Source organism: Helobdella robusta, assembly GCF_000326865.2.
Source record: "Helobdella robusta unplaced genomic scaffold HELROscaffold_14, whole genome shotgun sequence".
In the NCBI taxonomy this organism is placed as follows: domain Eukaryota; kingdom Metazoa; phylum Annelida; class Clitellata; order Rhynchobdellida; family Glossiphoniidae; genus Helobdella; species Helobdella robusta.
Genome location: NW_008703782.1, coordinates 3,184,657 through 3,202,156, shown reverse-complemented (window position 1 = coordinate 3,202,156; position 17,500 = coordinate 3,184,657). Strand labels below are relative to the sequence as shown.

Sequence of the window (17,500 nt, the reverse complement as noted above, 5' to 3'; positions counted from 1 at the left end):
TGGAAGTTAATGACTTTCGTACTCTCCTTTTTAAATTCTTGCATCAACGCTCCTGTCCTCTACTTCATGAGTTCAGATTTCAAAAAATTCTTCAACCACTACTTCTGCGGCTTGTGCTGCAAGAAGAAGAGGCTGGGTTCGGTGAGAAGATGCAGCGAGATCGGAGCGGCCACGTCGTCATTTCGAACCAGTAACGAAACGAACCACGTTGTAACGGTTCTCTGAAGGATTAGTCAGCCCATCCACCTTACAAAGAAATAATTATCAGCAATTGCGACGTTATTCATCCCAATTATGCTGCATGAAATCATTTTTATTGCAATTTTCGTGGTGGAGATGATGATTATGAGAGCTTAATTATAACTTGCATGTTGAAGTGTTGACTTTCGGACCTTAAATACATAATTACGTGCATGATTGTGAAGTAATTCCAGTGAATCGAATAATAATTTTCAACGGCAAAACAAATAAATTAACTATCTCGAGCAATTATATTTTTTTACTCTCAACTGCAGATGCTGAATATTTATTCATCTGTCAGCCATAAGTGCTCGCGTCCCAGCCAGCTCAACTTGATTCACGATCTTGTTTACTTAATTCCACTTTTAATCGCCTACTTCGTCTCTATAAATTTATTTAGCGAATTTCAACAAAATAATGATGTATACCATTAAACATTAGACAATCCCATCCAACCGGCAGACCACAACGAACATCGCCAATTCAATAACTACTTTGTTTCACCTCAAGTCTCTAGGTAATGAGGGTGTCGATAATAATGGATGTGCATTTCGCATTTATATAAAAATCTGTCCATCATCCATTGTCATAGAAACATGTCAGTGTACATGAACTGTAATTAATCATATATAGACACACTCACAACACAATGTACATATACTTTCAACGTTAATCCTAGTTTTAATATTCCTGTATATATGTTTCTTATGTTTATAGTTTTAGAAAAAAAAGACAATGTGTTTTGATAGATGATGGCACGTCATGTTTGATGCTGTATATCATCTGTTGTGTTTTTGCATTGTTGTTGTTATTGTTTGTTGTTGTAGTTGTTGTTGTTGTTGTAGTTGTTGTAGTTGTTGTATTGTTGTTGTGTTGGTGGTACTAAATAATGTAGTTGCAGTTGTTTTTCATAATAATTCGCGCCTTGCATTCAAACCAACATAAACAAACTCATCAAATGTGTAATATAATGCAGTGTTATTGTTGTTGTTTGTTATTGTTTTTGTTGTTGTTGTTTTTGTTGTTGTTGTTGTTGTTGTTGTAAGTTCAAATCAACTGGAAAGTTTTGCATAGGAATAATGTAATTTTTACGCTAATTCAATACTGTAACCTTTTTTCTACACGGAATTTAACTGATTCATTTATCATCCATATGCGTTACTACAAAGTTAAACAGTTACACACACATACACACACCACACAACACACACATACACACACTTATGTATTACACAACTATATATATATATATATATATATATATATATATATATATTATACAATATACAATTATTATTATTTAATATATAACAATATTATTATATAACATAATATTATATAATATACATATTGTCGCCAGAATTATAAATGTAATAATAATATTATACGCAAATATATAATATAAATGCATTGTAATTTGTATTTTTTGATTATAAAAAAGATGTATTAATATACGTAGTAGAACTTATCGTATGTATATGTGTGATTTAGAGCTTAATGTATATGTGTATGTGTGAGTGTGTGTGTGTCGTATGTGTGAGTGTGTGTGTGTCTGTATGTTTCTGTGTGCATATGTATGTGTGGAAGTGTGTCTGTGTTGTACGTCTGTGTGTGTATGTGTGTGAGTGAGTGTGTGTAAAGTAAGCATAATGTTTATTCAATTGTAGTAATTATTTCCCATATATTTTTTTTCAGTGTGACATTTATTGATTTATGACTTTTTAATTAAGTATATTTACGTTTTGAATGTGCATTTAATTCGTTTCTGATGTGGTTGTGTGTGTGTGTGAGTGTGTGTGTGTGTGTGTGTGTGTGTGTGTGTGTGTGTGTGTGTGTGTGTGTGTGAGTGAGTGTCGTGGTATGAACGGGTTTTCGTATATAATACATCTTGATATGGACGATGTAAGACTTACTTGTAAATGATTGAAAACAAAGGTGTTACTGTTATAAAAGATGTGCTAAAAATTTATGGGGAGGAAAGAAATGCTTGTTATTATTATTATTATTTATTATATTTAATATTGTTATTATTGTTGTTAATATTTTTGTTGTTATTAATGTTGGTATTACAAATTTTTGAAGCCGTTTTTCAAATTTATTTTAAGTTTAATAAAGAAAATAAATGGAAGTTGATATTTTGTTGTAAGTATGCTGCATGTATGATGCATGTCGTGACTTCGTTTTGCAATGACGAAACTTAACTCTGATGATCCGACTGATTTTAGAGGCATACGTAAGCAAGGGCGGAGCTTTGGGAATGAGCCCGCCCACGATAAAAAATTTGGCTAGGTTTAAGGCGAAAATAAACGAAATCCTCCATGTAAGATTTAAAAATTGTGTCGGGAAACTATTTCAGCTCCTGGCAACAATGAATCTAAGTAAAATTGTGTATATGACCTCTGGTTTTAATAGGGAAATTTGTTAAAAATTGAGTGATAAGCAAAAAAGTCATCACAAAATTTTTTCAATACAAGTTAAGCCTATTCCTTAGAAGCAAATTTTTAGCTACGCTAATTTTTAGCTGATTGGTATAAACATTTAATTCTAAGTTGAACATTTTTCAAAAGTACGCTTTTGTCATTTGTAGTATATTTATTCTTGAATATTATGGAAGTTGTCATTAATTATTTAAAAAAAAGTCAATTATTATTTGTTGATTTAAACCTGAATAAAAACATTAAAATGAATTATAGAGCTTTGTAGCCACATACAAGCGATTAAAATGATATATATTTATCGCAAAGTCTGAAATAGAAAAAATTAGATTATAGATCTATAATATATCCTAAAATAAGTTCACACGAAAATTACAGTTAATTTTTTACGTAATTGAAATCCCGTTAAAAATTTGAAAAGTTAAAATTAAACAGCCAAGGATTTTAAAAAAAAATTGTGAACTGAAAGTATTAGAATTACATTGTACGTTTTACTTGTATTTATTTTGGATTACTTCACGTTTTAGATAAAAATAGGAATTATTTCAATGTTGGAATCATTTCATTGTTTAGATAATTTGAAAAACACATGCTTCAGATTAAAAATTGACACAAAATTGTGCAATAACAAAATTTTTTGGTCCCTTTAGTCAAAATTTTTGGATTCCCGTCAAACGTTTTGGCACCCCCGTCAAACGTTTTGGCACCCTCGTCAAACGTTTTGGCACCCCGTCATAATTTTCTAGATCCGCCCTTTACTTATACGTACATATAGAACAGTTGCTTTTGATTCAAGTGTTATATAGTGCGTGATACATACATACATGCCATGTTTCTTATTCATCCATTCATGCCAGTTTCTGATTGAAATTTTAACTGAATAAGAGATAAAATCAATAAATTATACATCGTGTAGACATCGTTCATGGAAAATGGTATCTGATAATACATTTTCTGGTAGCGAGCCACAATCCCACTTCATATCTCTTATTATTAATAATTATTCGTTTTTCATTTTTCAACGTGACAAATGCTCCACAATTTTTATTTCATTAATGACTTGTTATTATTTGAGTATTAATTACAAATATCAGAACTGAAGAAACATCACACACACACAAACACACACACACAAACACACACACAAACACCCACACGCACATACACACACACACACAAACACACGCACAAAACCTGTTAATGATGTTGTTTGCAAAATCTTACTAAAATATTACTAAAATGGCATGGAAGTTGTGTTAGTTGGTAGGTTGATCAGATCCTATTGGCAATTTATGGCCTTTTAATATCGTGCACAAGTGTATACGTAGGTTTTTATGATTACATATCATGTGTGTGTGTGTGTGTGTGTGTGTGTGTGTGTGTGTGTGTGTGTGTGTGTGTGTGTGTGTGTGTGTGTGTGGATGTGTGCATATACATGGATGTGTGCATATACATGGATGGGTGTATAGTATATGCATGGATGTGTGTATTGTATATTCATGGGTGTCTACTTACACATGCATTTGTGTTTTTATATTTGTATGAATGTACGTAGCATACGTGTGTGTGTGTGTGTAATCTTACATGTGCATTATAATTGTAAATACGTATGCGCGTGTGTAGACATGTTTGGACGTTTTCCTATGTTTGCACGTGAAAAAATGTACAATGTGCGATGTACAAGTGGTTCAAATGAGGATGTGTACCTGTACATTGAATATATGGCTGGTTGTGTAGATTATGGATCAATGTAGAGCACATGTAGTGTGAAATTTTTATTTATTTCCATTTTTTGTAGACTAATTAATGATCACATATAAATAAGAATTCAGTGAATAAACGATCTGCAGAAGATGTTAACGAAGACTGAATAGTACGAAAGAGCATTGTGCCATTATTTCAAATGGTTCTTCGCGTGCGTTCGTGCTTTAAAAGTTGCAGCTCATCACGATTAACAAGGTTCATAAGTGCATCTCGCTTGAATCTATTTAGCAGAAGTTTCACAGTTGTCTGGTTTGGAAATGTTTACATGGTTGGAACGTACAATATAGAAGTAGGGTGTTTATTACTTAGTTACATTCCAGTTGTTAATTGTTTCTCTTGCGAGGTGTTTTGAGATGTTTCAAAAATTATAATGGTGTTAGTGATAACGATGGAAGAGAAAGCTGACGAGTATGATTTGCAGGGTAGTTGAACGTCTCATAATTCAACATTTTAATGTTTTAAACATTTTTATTACTTTCCTATATTATAATAATATTTATATAACTTATTTTCACAACTTGCGGTGCATCTTAAAATGAATAGCAAACGATGGAGTTGGTGATATAGCAACAATATGGTTTTCTTTTTCGAAACTTAATAAAAGACCAAACAATAAAGCAATAATAAAGACGTCGCCATAATTTTCATTCGTTAATTTTCAAAATTTGAAGTCTTTTAAAGTTGGATGGATGTGACGGGCGAAGATGAAAACAGATGAAGATGCCAGATGATGAAAAAAAAAATGGAGTAACTTTTTCATTTTTATATATTCAAACTTGAATTTGAAATAGGCTTAAGTATTATTTAAAAAAAAACCTTCTGCTTAACAACGAAACAATTTTCAAACAATTATCATTATTATCAGTTGAATATGAGATAAGGAAGGACCAAACGTTACTTAACGAAAAGCTTTCCTCTTATCAAGCAACATCGGTGTAGCGATGATAATTAATTACACAACAATCGCCGCTATATTTTCATTGTAAATATAAACTGTGTGAACGTTACATTATGCCTGGTGTTTATGAATGTGCTGGAAAATGCAATGCAATCACATGGAAACATTTTTTTCTAGAAAATCAAGCTTGATGATAATTTTGAATGGAGTTGCGTTTGTCTGTCTGTTTGTTTTTTTTTGTCTGTATGTTTGGTTGTTTGTCTGCTGATTGTCTGTTTGTCTATTTGTCTGTCTGTCTGTCTGTCTGTCTGTCTGGCTGTCAGTCTTTCGTTTGATGATGCAGTTTATAGATGTAGTCTATAATGAAGAAAATGGTTCAATTACTAAAATTATTTTAATTGCAAACCAATCATTGGTAAAATAATAATTAACAATGAATACATAAATAAGACATAATACAAGAGGAACACTATTCGTCGTTAAAACGAAACATCTTGGGAAAAAAATTTCATCAGCCAATATCAGATTGCAGTGAATGACAAATGTAAATATTTAATGAAAACATGTTTGTGGTAGTAGTAGATTTCATCCAAATTAACATCTGCCACAAAATACGAGCTTTGCTAGAGGGTGAAAATCATACACAGGTGAACAATAAAAACAAGCAAAAACTATTTCATTATTTCAACAACTGTACTCTATATCTTGGTGGAATTTGAATTTTCTTTTGATGATTCAAGCCTCTCGACATCACAAGTTCAAAGTTCATTTTGTTTTTGTTTTATAGACATATATGTTATGTAAATAAGTTTATTCATTTATGGTTATACACTTCTCAAATGCATGCATAGTTCGGGATTAAAAGGCATCTGACATATATTTGAGACTGTTGAAAATGAATTTGCGAGGTTAGATGACTGGTTGGTTGGTTGGTGCAAAGTTCCATGTGTTCATACTTGAAGAAGGTACATAGCAATTTAATTGACTGATTGACTTTGCACGTGTTATCTTGTATGAAACTCACAAAAAATGCAAACACGTGAATCTCTTTTATGGATACACCACATCGCACACTCTGAACATGACTAATGGGCTAGCTTAGTTAAATATACTGTTTTCCGCTGAAGGTAATGAATTTGCTGGCGAGCAAACAAAACGTGACCGCTGTCGATATAGTTGGTTAGATCAAATAGAATGGAGAACAATCAAGAGGAGAGCAAACATTTGAAGGAATGCAATTAATCACTTGAGCCGCCAAAAAACTGCAATAAAAAAAATAAAAAATAATGCAATCAGGCTGTCTGACGTTACCTTGCATCTCAAGTTCCTCCGCAGACGCGAAATATCGTGAAAAATAAAAATTTAATTATTTCATAAAAGTTTGCTAGACTATTTTTACCAACATTTTATTGTGAAATCGTAATTAAAAACGTGTTTGTTCGTGAACCAAATAACGTAACCAAAAGCAATAAAGTTGAAGAATAAGCTTTTAATGCAATTCAGTAAAAAGTGTTTTTTGCCAATTCTTTAAATCTTTTGAATGACGGATGGTACACCGAGGTTCCTGAGGCACGATAAGAATGACGGAATTCAAAAAATGAATAATAATTTACGTACAGTAATAATTTTCTTTATTAAAAACTGTTTTTTTCATTTTTTATTTTCTTGTTTTGAATTTTCTAAATTGTATGTTTGGGTTTAAAAATGTTTTTTAATTTATTTAAATATCACAAGATAACTCTCACGTTTAATTTGTATTTTTAAACTGATTAAACTCAATTGAATATAACACGTACGTACATGAATTTAAAAAAAAAAATACCAGTCAACATTCCCACCAAACAACTTGCACTTACATTACAATCAAATTAATACATATGCGAAAACTCCACAGCCAACTTGAGTTCAAACAGACATCGTTCGAGTTTGAACCGGGACAAAGGACTACGCAATGACGCAAAGTATGACGCTTTTACTATTTGAGCTAACTCGCCAACCATGCAAACTTCAATTGAATGTTATTTAAAATTACAAAATTAGTTTTTGTAGACACAAACTTGCTTAAACTGATAAATAACGAACGTATAATGAATTATTAACGTGTTTACTTGTTCGTGTTAAATTTCAAAAAATTTCATTAATGATGCATGCGTGATTCAGTCGGCTGTTGTCCTGCGGCTCTGTTGTTGTCCATCTCGACATCATTCGTTCCGGTTGCAGCTTGTTTTTTGGAGTTGACCAACCAGCAGAAGATATAATGATTGAAATAATATTTGAAGTCTTAACAAAATAAGGATTTGATAAACAGATATTTGAATTCAAAACCAAAAATCCAATCAAAATTACCAGAAACGCCATCCACCCACATACTGTGATTTGAAAACATTTTATGTAAATACAAGGATGTAACAAGGTGTCCAGCAAATAAAGAATGAACAAATCAAAATGAGAATCAGCTTGGTAATTTTTTTCTAATTTTCTTCCTCGCTCTCTCTCATCACTGTTGAAGAATTGCTAACATTTAAATCATGGGTCCATGATTTACTCAGTAACGCGGTGCTGTGATGCCTAAAATCGAATTTGTTTGACGCCTCGGTAGCTGATAATGTTCAGTCAAAGTATTTCCATGTCCAGCAAATCATTTGTTCACTTTTACTATTTGTTGTTGAATGTATACAATATTCATCTCAAATAGGAGTTATTATCACGATACAGAGAGATTTGCTCGTCGAAAATTATTTAGTTGTTTAAATAAATGACATCGAATGAAAAAATTTTTTTTGTAAAATTGTTATGTATTGAAAATAAACTCGAAAATTAAAGTCTGCTTTTATAATGTTGCAAAAATGCCAGCTCGATGACCGTGTAACAGATTTTTTACAGTCACGTAACAAAATGATGAATGAATTATGATTGATATTTTTGAATTTTTCGTCAGTTGGTGTTGCATGTTGGAGAATTTTTAATACCTAGTGGAACAAATTTCAAAATTAAAAATTGAAAGTTTTTTAAAACATAAATTTAAAAAATGCACAGCGTGTTTATTTCTCAACCTTTAAGGACTTGTTTTACACTGGTAGGAGTGACTGTAGTTGAAAGTAACACACACGCACCCGATATTCTACAACTTTCGTTCCCTTCATTAAATAGATTCCAACGTTACTTTAAAATTTTATCTTATTTTAAGTTGAAGATATTTTTAAAAATATTAGTTTTAAATAAGATTTTAATTATCTATAACTGCTACTTATTTATATTAATTTCACTAAGCTGCATGATTGTATCTTATTGGATAATTAAACTGTTTTCAAAAAATTCGTTACACAACATTTGTTTTGAAATTAAACCATTTTGTTTTAGTTGCCTGTTAATTTATTAAAATTGTTATTAACTTAAAAAAAAACAAATTCCTATTCAACTTGAAAATGGCGGATGTTTTACTTGAAAAACTTTACGAAGTAGCGAGCGAGGCTGCTGTCACGAACACCGCACCAGCTGACGAGGGCCAGAGAAACATAGAACCATGCGAGAAGGAGACCAAAAAGTTGGGACAAGTGGAAAAGAATTCAGAGTCGATTGGAAACTTTCCGAAACAACCTTTAACTTCAATTAGAATGTTGACCTTTGAAGCTCTCAAGGCCATTGAATTAGCCACAAATGTGGAGGTTGTTTTGAGTTTTCAACATTACCGTGAATATTGTTTTTTCAGGAATGAAATGAGCGTGTGATATTGTAAAAGCTCTTTAAAGTAAATCTTCACATATTCACATGTTTGCTCAATTATTGATAGAACCCTCTGCTGAAGAAAGCAAAGTCCAACTTGACAGATCTTATCGCAAAATCTCTGGCGAATAACAACTCTAAGGTTGTCGTTAATAAACTTTGTCACTAGCATGTAATACATACTTTGTAACAATTTTATATCAACAGAATTTTTAATATTACATATCTGGAGACGACAATAAATTGTATAAAAAACTAAACAACTGTTGAAATGTTGCGTTTCAAAGGACTGCCAATCAGGAGACGCGCCGAACAGCCAGGCACCAAACATGAACGTGAACATCGTGAACAAGGACCGCTACAAAACAGAGCTCTGTAGAAAATTCATGGAGAACAGTTCATGCCCCTACAGCAAGAAGTGCCAGTTTGCTCATGGATACCACGAACTGAAACCTGTCACTAGGCACCCCAGGTTCTTTCCTTCTTCGCTTCCTAATGGAAACTTTGAATTATGTTGATGTTGATAATTCGAAAATGTTTACAATACCTAAATTAATTACCTCAGTTAAAAGTTTTTTTCGTAATTTCATTCAGGTACAGGACAGAGTTGTGCAGAGAGTACTTCAACCATGGACTCTGCACGTATGGAACCAGATGCAACTTCATTCATCAACTTCCTGGAGAAGAAGACAAAAAGGAAACCAAAGATTTAAATTCTGTTGGCAAAGCTGACGATGACGCTAATGACGACAACCTTCTTGGGGGAATTTCCAATGTTGAAGGTTGCAACGAGCGCCCATACACTCCGAGCAATGATTCAGGTCAGCGCATTAAAATATTCCAACTACTCGGTCTTACAGCCCATTTTGAAAAATTGTAATCAGATTTATTTTAAAATTCGGCAATGATATTTTATCAGTTTTTAAAATTCTTCACGTTTTGCAAGGGAGCAGAACTTAATAATTACCTACGTTATTAAAAAATTGTTTCAAAATTATTTTCAAAGATTTAAATTTTGTTTTGAAACAAGAATAAACACTTGACCAATCAATGAAACACATGCATTCACGCTCAAACAGGTCTTTCCTTCTCGCTGGACACACCAGCGACCTCTGGAAGGTATTCTCCCATCGAATCAACGAGACTTTCTGAGAGGTCTGAATCTCCGAGTGAGCTGCTGGTCATCCACGAGGTTCTGCAAGAAGATGAAAGAGATGGAGATGTTGTTCAGGCTTAAGAGTCGAGCTCTGCAGGGTCCCATATTTCGAAGCATCTTTAGGCTGTGTGGGAGATTTTACATTTGCTGGAGGTCCGCTCAGCTTTTTTACTCATCTTTCCTAGTAATTGTTTGTCATCCCTGTTATTGTTAGCTTCTTGAGTTTTAACATTTTGTAACTTGATTTTAACGTCCACGCGAATATATTATTTTAAAAGTGGTTTTAATATTTTGTACCAAGTGACTCTAACCAACAACTGCATCATTCATTATCGTTGCCATTCACAAGTATATTGCTGTCGTGAACTTAATACCCAACGAGTGTTGTTAACTTTTATATATATAGTGGTTTTTATCCAATGCGTTTTGTTGATGTTTCCATTATGTTTTTATGTTACATTCTGTATATACAAAATTATAAATTAATCAATGTTATACAATTTACATTTTTGTATATTATACATTTCATTGTATATATTCTTTATTTAGTGAAAACTTGTTTTTAATATTCATGCCTAAATATTTTTTGGGTTATTTTATTTTAAAAATTAATTATCATTATTGCTTATTTATTTTATCTATTTACTTATTTATTTGTTTATTTATTTATGCAACTAACTTATGTCAATGTTTTTAAACTTTATATTGTATAGAAATAAATATTATTTTCATGGCTTTATTTGCAACCGAAAATAAACATAATCAATAAATTTTATGATCATCAAAACTCACATATATACACAAGAGTGTGTGTGTGTGAGAGTGTGTGTGTGTGAGAGAGTGTGTGTGTGTGTGTGTATGTGTGTGTGGTGTAGTACCAAGAAACAGCTCTTGGTTAACAAAAATTAAAAATTTAAATCCAAGAATGCAAAAGTTCGTTTACTATGTGGGTATGTAAGCATGGAAAGACGTAATTATGACGTGATGGAGTGGGATCGAAAAATGGAATAAAATTTTGTTATTATATTACAATAAATTTCCGTGATGTTCTTATCGTAACTAACTTGTTTGCCTAATGTTAACTCAGTTTCTGTCTAATTGTACTATTTCAATGTTACCCATTTATAGCTAATTAACGTGCGTTCTAGTTAGTAAGACGTAAAGAGATAGAAGAAAACATACGATGGTGACGAACTTTGAACGAATACGCACTTTGATATCATCGGACAAAGTCGTTGTTAACAATTCTTTATATAGAATTTTTCGCCACTTTAATTTTTCCAAAACGTTTTTATCTTCAGGCCGTTATATTTGTTGAATTTTTAAAAATAAATCAAACTTTCCTTTCCAAGTCTGAGTCGTGAGGCAAACAATGGATGTCGTGCAACAGGTTGCTCATCTACCGCAACCGTCCATCGACGATGATTTGAAGTTGGAAACAGCAAACGATAGAAAGACAACTTGGAATGATATTCAAGTCATCAACGTCCAGAAGTGGTTGAATGTCAACAGAGACAAGTTCCTGCCTCCTGTCGCCAACCATTTCATGTTAGTCAGGATCTCTCGACAATATTAATAACAACAAATGCTTAATTTAACGACCAAGGTTTTTATAGATTCTAACCAAACTAATTTTGTAAAAAAAAAACTTAGAAAAACGTTTTTTCATTGTAAAGATGTTTGTTAAGATCTTGATAGATTCTATGGATTACAGAATTTAATAAATTTTAAAAACACTCACTGGCTTGAAATGTTATAAACATTCACACAGGTTTTTTTCTATTTCAAAAATTTAGCTACATCAGTCTCATACCATTAATAACACAAAAACAGTTTTAAAAATATTTAAAATTTTCAAACTAACATTATTTTAAACAAAAAAAAATCTCAAAAACATTTCAAGCGTCAATCAGCAAATCATTCGTTAGTTTAAAAAAAATTTTGACTGAAGGCACGATGATGGACAGCTGACGGTGATGTTCGTTGGAGGTCCCAATGACAGAACTGACTACCACATCCAGTGTGGCGAGGAGGTGTGTGTGTGTGTGTGTGTGTGTGTTTAGTTTAATTTAATTTAATTTAATTTCGACGATTAATTTATTATTCACAATTTAAAATATTTTACAGTTTTTCTACCAGCTTCGAGGTCAGGCGTTATTGAAGTTGATGGTGAGAGGTCAACCTCGAGATATCTTCTTGAGGGAAGGAGATGTACGTATGTTGAGATGCCATTCTATTTTCAGTTGAATTCTCGTTTACTCACATTCAAAACCGCAGTTTTCAAATTGGCGCCGATCAACTGTGATGAAAATTTTATCCTAGAATTGATGTCAACAGATTTTCCTGCTACCCAAAAGAATACCACACTCACCTCAGCGATTTGTAGACACGATGGGACTTGTACTCGAGAGGAAGCGAGCCGCACGTGAAATCGATGTTTTGAGGTCCATTCAATTTATTCACATATTATTCGTTCTGTACAGGCTTGTTTTGTTTTATTTTGTGAGACGCCATCATCATCTAACAGTTGCTCTATGCAGTTTAAAATCATTCCAGGTTTTACACGATGAAAAGCGGTCGACCTGAAATTTTGTACCAGGACTCATTCCACTGGGACAACGCAAAAACAGACATGGCTGCGTGCCTGGAAAGGCAGGTGTTTTTCTCAATTTATTAAAATAATTGCTTATAAAAGAAGGAACATCGTGCGAATGTCTAATTGCAGTTTATAAAATTTAACATAAAAGGTACAGCAAATCTGAACAGTGTAAGACAGGAAATATTGTACCAGGTTAAGTAAACTTTTTTTAAGCATTAAAGAAATAATTTTAAAAGTGTTAACAAACACGAGAAAATGTATTATTTCATGTATTAAATTAAGTAATGCCTTGTTTTGGATGTACACGGATACAAGTCTGTATGATTATTTTGTGTGTTCGTAACAAGTTGATATAAGCAACTAAAAAAATTGAAATTTAAAAAATATAATCGACGACTCACTGAACTTTCCACTCAGGTTTGATCTTTGACACCCCACTGACCGTGAACGTGGTGTCGGATGTCACCGAACCATTCAGCCTCTTCCAGTGGATATATTCACGTGAAGACGAGATCAACGCCAATGGAAAATTAGAAATCTTTGATACCAATCTTTATAAATATGAGGTGAATGGCTATAAAACTGAAATAATTTTTCTCTTTTGATCACCATTTTGTTATCCTCAATTTTTCAGATTCTTGTTTTCGGGCAAGGAAAACAGGAGCATGGCAGCGAGGAGGCGCAAATCTGGTTGTATCAATTAGTTAGTGTAGTATTATATTAAATTATATATAATATATAATAATATTTCATTTGGTGCTTCAACGTTTATGAAATGTTAATTTTACATTTTCAGGTTGGAAGTAGCAAAATAATAACAGATGAACAAATGTTTAAACTCAGCAAGCAGGATAGTTTGTTGCTGCCTATCGATAGAAAGTTAGTTCTCAAGTAATTTTTGTGATTTTAGTAATAATTGGACATGTAATTTCATGCTATTTAAAATTTTTCAAAAGCGTATACAGAATAATTTTCAAAAATATTAAAATTTTTCTGCAAAGGAAAAAGGGGAAAAATAAAAAAAAAAATCAACTTATATGATAGTTGATTTAGAATAAAAAAATCACAGATTTAATTTCAACAAAAATTATTTGGTTTATTCAAAAAGGTTTCAAGTGGTTCAACCTCAAGGAAGTTACTTGCTATCTTGTTCCCAACGACCTTGACAAAGCGGGAATCAATTTAAATCCTAATCAAACTTTTTTCATTTCTCTAATTTTTAGTCTAAATTGTGTTTATAGATTTTTCTCTTAAATTAATAAAATTTTTAAACATTTTAAATCTTCTTGAAGAAAAATTTGAATATAACAAAAAAATCACATGCAATGTGTGTGATGCCGTCGCTTAGCACGTTTTCATGTACGCTGTTTTTGTGTCGTTGATTTCTCTGGACTTTGGAAAAGTGTCCTAATTAGACCTTTCAGACTTAACCTTAACGTTGAATTGAACTCTTTAAAATCTCAAAAATGGGGCAAAACTTTTTTGGTGGTATAACCTCTATATAATATTCAAAATATAAATATAAAACTATATATATGTATATATATAATAAATGTATATACTCAATGTAGGTGTATAACATACATTATCAAATAAATGCGGACATGATGACAATCAGGTAAACTGACAAGACTATGACGATGATAATATCATTACATTCAATTTAGTTGTTAAAAAGACTTTGGTATAAAGAAAATCTAATACACAGATTTAATTAACTTTAAACTAAATTTAAATTTTTACTTTATTAGCCGGATTTTCTCTTTCTTTCTCTCTCTCTCTCTCTCTCTCTTTCTCTCTCTCTCTCTCTCTCTCTCTCTATATATATATATATATATATATATATATATATATATATATATATAATCATTATATATTAACCGTTCATTCGCACGGAAATGTTTCAAACGTTTCCAAGTTCACTTTCGTTCGTCGTTCGTCTGTTCTGTTTGTTGTTGCTAATCTAGTCTCTTGTAGTTCGTCGGAGACTTTATGCGGTTGTGTGCTGATGTGTGTGGCCGATTTGTGATAATTAGGAAGATAATTCGTCGCCACCTTGAACTCTTCTAGTCACAAAGCAGCCAGCCAGCCACCCATCCTGATTTTTCTCATCAACAAATTGAAAAATAGGTAAAAATTAAATTGTAGTTAATTAAATATATATTATATAATAAATTGAGTTAATAAATGTTATTAAAATTGAAATAGAAGAGATTAATTAACTGATTAACAGAACTAAAAAAAACTGTTCATTTTTTTTAAATTTCTTTAAAATTTTTTTTAAATTTGAAAAGATCTGTTATTAAAATTAAGTTTGATTAATTAAGTATTAAGTGGCTTGTAAGCTGGTAGTGTAATTCGAAATGAAAATAATAAATATACAAAAATTTTTATTTCACTTTTCAACATTAGGATAAATAACCTATAAGTTAGTAGAAGTCATGTTTTCCCCATGTCAAGTTTCTGGATTTTGTTAGTCTGTTTTTATATTTTTATAAATTTTATAAGTTAATTAATAAAATTAAATAAATTAAATATGGCATATTTACATTATTTAGTTAACTTATTAAATTCTATTTAATATATTATATAAACATCTTTTTGTATTTTCACTATTTTATGATAATTAAGTTATTTATTTATTAAAATTTATGAAATAATTCACAACCCAGATTATGCTCCAGCAACAAAAGGCCTGTTGATGTTCAACGTTCTCATGTTTGCTTGTTTCTCTGCGTTTAAAGAACTGAGGCAGTGGATAACCTTCTCCAATGAGGATATCATATCAAATTACAGAGTCAGTTAGTCACCGGCTTATAATTCCATTGCTAGAAGTACTTCTTACAATATTTTGATATTTTTTAATATAAATACTAAATGAGGTTTATTGAATGGCAAAATGGGATTATGATAAATATGGCAACAGCCTACCACTTGCTATGTTTGTTATGTGCAAATTTACATACTGATTTTTTATTTAAATCAAACAATGTTTGTATTTACATATAATATACCTACCTGGTTTTTAAATTTTTTGCATAGAATTATTACTTTGTAATAATAAATATTAATGTTTTTTCTTACATTACGCCCGACATGCAGTTAGACAAGTACCTCGTGTCTAGATGTGTTTTTCTTGATGCAAAGGACATGCTGTGTGCGTGTGTTCTTCTCTACCACTTCAGAATCTTTGAGAGGAGGTTTGGGTCTGCTAAGTTTATGGTTGGTTTTGTTTTATCTGGTATTTAATAGTGAAATGTTTAATAAATAATTTAGCAGTTGAGTTGATTTTCATATTTTTCTCTTGGTGTGTTTTTTTTCCTGCATTTCGGCATTTTACCAGGTAATTTTTTTCCTGATGCACTTTTACTGTTTATTAAAATGTTGAAATTATTTCAGAAATTAATTAAAAATAATTATTAGACTGGTGTGATTCATTATTCAATTTTAAAAAACGTCCGTACAAATTCGAAAATATATCAGTTAAAAAAATTAATACAATAGTGTTTAATGGAAAATTGATTAGAAAGTATTTAACATATAAAAAAAAGATAAAATAACAACAAATTGTGATGTACCATCAAATACCCATGCAATCAAACAATCATTCAAAGTGACTATGTACCAAATCATTCAACACAACAAAACAATTATCTGTCAATTCACTCTTTTCTTTCTTTTCTAGGTTTTTCTTTATTTCCACTTCTATCACGGCTTTTGAACGTCTGCTTCGATCTCCTCCTCTCACAGTCTTCTGTTTTTTCTGAGGAGCTCGAAGAAGTGCTTGGCTCATCCAGAGCCTTAATCAATTAATGAGGAATGAGGAGATGAATGTCTATTTCTGACTGACAATGCTCAGAGATAGATTTTTCAAGCCAAAGTGTATGATGCTGTATTATACAGAACAACATGGTTGTATAATTTCTGCCACATTAACTTGACAGTTAATGAGGAGATGACTTGAAATGACTAGTTCTGCCTAGTTGCCAACCGTCCCGAATTAGGCGGGATAGTCCAAATTTTGCCCTCAATGTCCCGCGTCCCACTTTGGTGTCCGCGGGACGTGTGTTTGTCTCGCTTTTTGCTCAACTGACAAAACTGAGGACCAGTAGTGAAATATCGAAATAGGCATTTAATGATAAATTTAAAAATTTGAAGCACACGAAAAACATACAAAGCGCCGATTTCTTTGAAGTTTCTAACACAGTTATATCAATAAAAACCATTTTTTTTACCATCATTGCGATTTTAGTTATGGTTGTGATTCTAACAAAACATCAAAGAAAACTTTGGTATGCCGAAATTTTTAATTAGTTTAATTTCGATGATGATTATGATTTTAACAAAAACAAAGAACAATGCCAAACGATTATTTATTAAATTTAACTATTTTGCGTTATCGATGATGATTATGATTGTAAAAAAAACACTACAACTATATATATATATATTTTTTTTTTTTTTTGGTAACAGACTGTTGCTAACGCAACATTTTAAAAATTCAACACTACTTTCAACATTGTTCAACTTTTTTACATTTCTTTTTATTTTATTAATTTCAGAGAAATTAGACATTTTATTGTTTTTTTTTAAATTTTTATTAAATAAATTTGCAAATAGCTATTTCGAGTTATAGATAACTAAACGCGATTTTTAAAATTTTAAAAATTGCGTTTTATATTGGT

General features: G+C 31.4%; 4 protein-coding genes across 4 annotated transcripts in view; all 4 read left to right on the top strand.

Annotated features, from left to right (window-relative positions):
* HELRODRAFT_74572 (hypothetical protein) overlaps nucleotides 1-225 on the top strand; it is a gene marked incomplete at both ends in the record, with an annotated part of 1,092 nt that extends 867 nt beyond the window's left edge. Inside the window, one exon of the mRNA XM_009014820.1 lies at nucleotides 1-225. This exon is cut by the window's left edge and continues 867 nt beyond it. Within this exon, the coding sequence (XP_009013068.1) occupies nucleotides 1-225 (225 nt within the window).
* Nucleotides 226-9,389: 9,164 nt separating this feature from the next.
* Nucleotides 9,390-9,940, top strand: HELRODRAFT_74104 (hypothetical protein; the record flags this gene model as incomplete). The annotated part of the gene is made up of 2 exons (XM_009014819.1): nucleotides 9,390-9,532; nucleotides 9,655-9,940. The coding sequence occupies 2 exons, from the start codon at nucleotides 9,390-9,392 to the stop codon at nucleotides 9,938-9,940; spliced, it is 429 nt and encodes a 142-aa protein (XP_009013067.1).
* Nucleotides 9,941-11,504: 1,564 nt separating this feature from the next.
* HELRODRAFT_185387 (hypothetical protein) lies at nucleotides 11,505-14,096 on the top strand. The gene is made up of 10 exons (XM_009014818.1): nucleotides 11,505-11,764; nucleotides 12,168-12,249; nucleotides 12,344-12,427; nucleotides 12,554-12,660; nucleotides 12,773-12,868; nucleotides 12,964-13,007; nucleotides 13,233-13,381; nucleotides 13,450-13,518; nucleotides 13,612-13,694; nucleotides 13,924-14,096. The coding sequence occupies exons 1-10, from the start codon at nucleotides 11,589-11,591 to the stop codon at nucleotides 13,979-13,981; spliced, it is 948 nt and encodes a 315-aa protein (XP_009013066.1). The 5' UTR covers nucleotides 11,505-11,588; the 3' UTR covers nucleotides 13,982-14,096.
* Nucleotides 14,097-15,911: 1,815 nt separating this feature from the next.
* HELRODRAFT_186794 (hypothetical protein) overlaps nucleotides 15,912-17,500 on the top strand; it is a gene marked incomplete at its 5' end in the record, with an annotated part of 4,970 nt that continues 3,381 nt past the window's right edge. Inside the window, one exon of the mRNA XM_009014817.1 lies at nucleotides 15,912-16,037. Within this exon, the coding sequence (XP_009013065.1) occupies nucleotides 15,912-16,037 (126 nt within the window). The remainder of the gene's footprint in view (nucleotides 16,038-17,500) is intronic.